The following is a 5,180-nucleotide window of genomic DNA, read 5'->3' on the forward strand; positions in this document are numbered from 1 at the left end:
GAACAAGAATTCATGCTCAAGTTGAAGAAGACTTGATGAAGAAACACCTAACTGTTCTAAAAGAAGGTGAAGCTGTGAGCGTCAATACTTTCCAGTTGAAGGACTATCTTGGGGAATTTAGGACCAATCCTTATCCTTATAAGATTACATTCTTCAGAACAACTAAGGTGAAAGCAGCTGATGATTTTCTCGAGTATTATCCCGTAAAATACTTTTCAAACTTTGAAAATATATTATCCGGAAAGCTAGACAAAAACGTTTTGGTTGGTAAGTTATATTTTCTATTTTGAATAATTTTGAAAATATTCTTCTATTTAAATTCAGGATTTATGACAGAGTTCTTTTATATTTTCAGATGTGATTGGTCAAATTGTGAATATTGGACAAATGGAGCAGATAAAAACAAAGGGGAAGGATAACTCAAAGCTTGACATTATTCTACGAGATACAATGTGAGTTAGTCTCCAAATAATTCTTATAAACTTTTCGAAAAAAAAATTAACTCAAACAATATATATGCAGGAATGTTCATCTGACATGTACTTTCTGGAGTGACTTTGCGAAGAAAGTGATGGACTATACTAAAGAGAACAATACCACCATTGTTATCTGTGTGATTAAGTTTGCATGTATCAAGGAGTACAAAGGTAACTATAATCCTTGAAAGTTATTTATACCTACCTTTGTGCAGTTCCTTTTACAAATAATTTATTAAATCTTTGATTAATATGTAGGTAATATCTCTATATCAAATGCGTTCAACTCAACGCAAATCTTTCTCAATCCAGAAACTGCCGAAGTGAAAACGTTTACAGCCATGTATATCACACTTACTCCAATAATTTTTTTTATTATTAGTCTTTTACTTCAAATAAAGTCTTTAAGTTGTTCAAATATTGTATTGTTCATGTTTTTTAAGGTTATCAGGCGACAATCAATTGGTCACACATAGTGACAGCAAAGTGTCATTTGGATCTGCAGTTTCACTTCATGATGAGATGCTGGTGATAAATCCGAGGAAAACAATTTCAGGAATTCTTGATTCAAGATCGGTAACTAATATTTTTTATATTTACTTTCAAGAGTTTTCTTTTTGTATTATTTTTATGAAAATTGAACAAAATTTAACGTGTGCTCAAATATATTTAAAATAGGTTGGAACCTGTGTGGTTGTAGCCAAAATCGATTATGTTGATTTGTCAAAAAAATGGTACTATGTTGCATGCGATGCAAAAAGAAAGTTCAACCATATGGAGATGATTCTGATGATGAGGATGATTGTCTTCAACACAAACCTCGATACAACTGCCCAAAACACAATGACATCGAAGATGTTATCTACAAGTATTAACATTTTATTTTCATCATGCATGATCTTATTAATTATTAGATAATTTGATACTAATTTGATTTTTTGTTTGTTTGTTATAGTTATTTCTTGATTCTGCGTGTCTCTGATGAATCAGCATCAATAACAAAGTTTCTTTTGTTTGACGAAACTGCAAATAAACTCATTGCGAGGCCCGCTTTAGAGTTAGTTGAAGAGGCTGCAGAGGTATTGTTTTTTTTTGTGAAGTATATATTGATATATTGGCAGTCGGATATTTAATTGAAAATTATTTCTATATATTTTCAGGAACTTCCTTCTTTCGTTCCTCAATCTCTAACAGACTTAGTTGGGAGAAATTTTTTATTCAAGATCAAAATAGAATCAAAGAATCAAAAAGGCAGTAGTTCACCTTATATTGTTGATTTAGTGGCTGATGATGCAGATATGATTAAAGAATTTGAGGAACTGCCTATAATGAAGATAATATTGTATTATTGTTTAATTTTTTATACATTGATAACTTTACAAAAAAGTCAATTGTTCATTTTTGCAGTCACCTATTGTGAAGTTTCTGATCACGAGTGGGAAGCAGCAGAGGAATTTTCAAGAACGCCTTCATCCAAAAGAAGAGAAGAAACTTCGTGTTTGATGTCAGTTGAGGATCAGGGTTCTTCAACCAAAAAGCAGAAGATGATGCAAGTGAAAGTTGAGCAGCGTAAAAAAAATGATTTATTTTTTTTTTTTTACCGGTTTTCCGTTGTTTTCTCATTAGCTTTATTGATTTGGTTTTATAATAATTAGGATCACTTATGATCTGCATCAATTGTTTCGTGGTAGCAGCTATTTCTTATATTCAGCTTATTTTCCTATTAATAAAAATATATTTTGTCTCTTTTTGTCACTTAATTTAACTATTTTAATAAAAAAAATAAGTAATATCAGAAACAACAAAAATGTTATTTAAACTGACGTATAAACACAAAAGTACATTAAGAGAGTTAACAACAAAATATTCTGCCATGCAATGTACGTAATTTTTGATCAGAATACTTTTTTGGAGATAATGGAAGGGAAAGACGCAGGAGTAGCGTATATATTGGGAAAGTCTTACGCAAAGGCGAAGCAATCTTCTTCCGTGTTGAAGAAGTTAGCGGTGAATGTTATGTTTGCGTTTATGAACACGAATTGCAGAGGAACAGATGTTGTGGTTAATCTTCCTCATACTTCTCTGCTTCAAATTGGGATGGTTTATTACGTCTGAAAGAGAGAGAAAGATGTTTAGGATAGTACTGTCCTGAAATAAGCCTCCATCATGAAAAAATAAAAATTATATGTACGATTTGATTTTAAATAAGAATCTATCATTTTTTGTAAAAAAAAGGAATAAAATCTATGACATTAAAAGTAAATATATTTTTGCGTATATTTCACAATTTTTCTAAACAATAAAATAGAAAGGTTTGTGTATATCCTAAAAAAAAAATTACAACTCACATAGAAACCGCATAGACTTGCAATTAAAAAGCTCTAAACAATAATTAGAGCTTCCTAAGCTCTAATTGACTTGTGTATATCTGTTGTCCCATAAACAATAAGGTCAAAACACAAATACAATGAAGCGTTCAAGCACAAAACCAAACAAGCAAAACACAAAACATGGACCCCCATATCAAAAGCGTAAGTGATAATCTATATACTCTACAAAAATATGCAAGAAGTACTTACTTCAGCTATGTTCATAGGTGGAAGACCAAGAAAAGAACAAGCTTCTCCGACCGAAACAAATGATGTGAATATGGATGAACAAGATGAACAAATCACTGATAACACAAAAGCACCACCTCCTTTACAAAAGCGTTATTTTATTTACGAGTTTCTCTTCATTCAAACTATTTAACTACCAAAAGTTATAATCAAACTCCACAGGTGGAAGGCAAAAAAAACAAACGCCTGCAGAAATAATCCAAAGCTCCACTACGGTTTTGGCACAAAGCAATGAAGTTATATATACACCACCTGCTTATCAAAAACGTAAGTGCTTATTATCAAACAATTTTGCTAACCATATCAATTACTTGAAAGAAAGGATAACTTCAGGTGGGAGACCAAGAAAGGCTAAATCATCTCAAACCCCTGGAACATCATCAACTATCTCAATGAATGCAAGAAAAGAAAGAAGGAAAATTCTTGACGAAAAAAGAAAAGGTGTTAACAGCAGCACAGCTTCAGGTTAAGTAAATTTCTTTTAAGTGATCAACATACTGACTTTTACAGAATTTAGGAAACTCTGAAAAAAAAATATATTCTCAGATTTTACAGGAGCCACACATGTGGGTACACATGACATTAGTGGAATTGGTCAACCAAGCAATCAAGAAGAAGGTTAACATTTATTTCAGAACATTGTAATGTTCAAATCATACCCTCAAATGCGTATATGTTTAACACAGTTTTCATGAAACAGAATTTTTCTTAAACTCTACGAATACAGAGGATTTCATGGCTTTCATAGCAACTGATTCTGAGCATGAAGGAGAATCTGATTCAGTAGGTAATTAATTTCAGTATGTTGGAGGTTTATGTCGTTACAACGAACTTTGCCCGTATTTGACTACTTATAAAATAATGTACAGATTTGGATCCGACTGGACATTACAATTCATCTCATTATCAGTCTGATGATGATATCGACATTCATCATGATAAAGACAGTTAAATACATCAACAGAAAAATTTAAACCACAATCAGATTGCTTTGAAAGGATTTATCACAAAGAGGAATGCAGCTAGAACTGTCGAACTAGGAGAATCAGAGAATGGTAATTATTTCACATTATTGTTTTTTTAATCTTTGTTTTTAAGCTGAACTTTAAAATTCATTATCTACAATATATTATTATTAAATGTATATTTGTTGGCTGGTTTATTAATCTCAGGTTACTATGATGATGGTGATCCTTTATATATGTGTCAGCATTGTAAAGCATACATGTGGTTCGGTGAACGGATAAACAAAAGAGTCAAAAAGACACAACCTGTGTTTACTATGTGTTGTAAACAAGGCAAAGTCAAGCTTCCAATACTTAAGACTCCACCAGCCACATTGCTAGCATTATTTTATAATGGAGATGAAAAAAGCAAACACTTTCGTGAATTCATAAGAGCATACAATATGATTTTTCATTCACATCACTTGGTGGGAAAGTTAACCATTCTGTAAACAATGGAAAAGGACCTTCTGTATTTCAGTTATGTGGTGAGAATTACCACAGGATAGGTGATCTTTTTCCTGGTCCCAACAAAGATCCAGCATTTTTGCAACTGTATATACATTATACGGTGAATGAGATACAAAATAGAAAAAAGCTTACATGTAATATATAAATTTATATATGTATATTTTCTATTGAGTGGCAATTTTATTATTATTTAGGAACATTTTTATTCTAACTCTTGAAACATTTTATGTAGTAAAATGGGATCTGCTGCAAGTTTGGATGAATCAATCGTTGGACTTCTAAAAAAAATGTTAGACGCTCACAATCCTCATGTCAAAGCCTTAAGATCAGCAAGAGAGAAGTTTGATGTCACCAAACCCACTGAAGGTTTTGAGATTAAGGCTGCCAAGTGACAGATATGCTGATGGAAGAACTCATAACCTCCCTACTGCAAATGAAGTTGCAGGTTTAATTCCAGGTGACTTCAACATTGGTTTGAACACCCGTGACATTATTATTGAGAGTAGATCAGGGAAGTTACACCGGATTAGTGAACTACATCCTGCTTATTTGCCACTCCAATATCCACTACTATTTCCTTATGGTGAAGATGGTTTCAGATTGGGAATCGA

At 32.1% G+C, this 5,180-nt stretch overlaps 1 protein-coding gene across 1 annotated transcript; it reads left to right on the top strand.

Moving 5' to 3' along the window:
- LOC125598462 lies at positions 1-2,220 on the top strand. The gene is made up of 8 exons (XM_048772520.1): positions 1-267; positions 356-452; positions 523-647; positions 735-819; positions 920-1,052; positions 1,155-1,344; positions 1,432-1,555; positions 1,637-2,220. Exons 1-7 carry the CDS (start codon positions 36-38, stop codon positions 1,440-1,442), a joined length of 873 nt encoding a protein of 290 aa, XP_048628477.1. The 5' UTR covers positions 1-35; the 3' UTR covers positions 1,443-1,555; positions 1,637-2,220.
- Positions 2,221-5,180: the final 2,960 nt, after the last annotated feature.

The sequence above is a fragment of the Brassica napus genome, unplaced genomic scaffold, assembly GCF_020379485.1.
Source record: "Brassica napus cultivar Da-Ae unplaced genomic scaffold, Da-Ae ScsIHWf_1708;HRSCAF=2336, whole genome shotgun sequence".
Lineage (NCBI taxonomy): Eukaryota > Viridiplantae > Streptophyta > Magnoliopsida > Brassicales > Brassicaceae > Brassica > Brassica napus.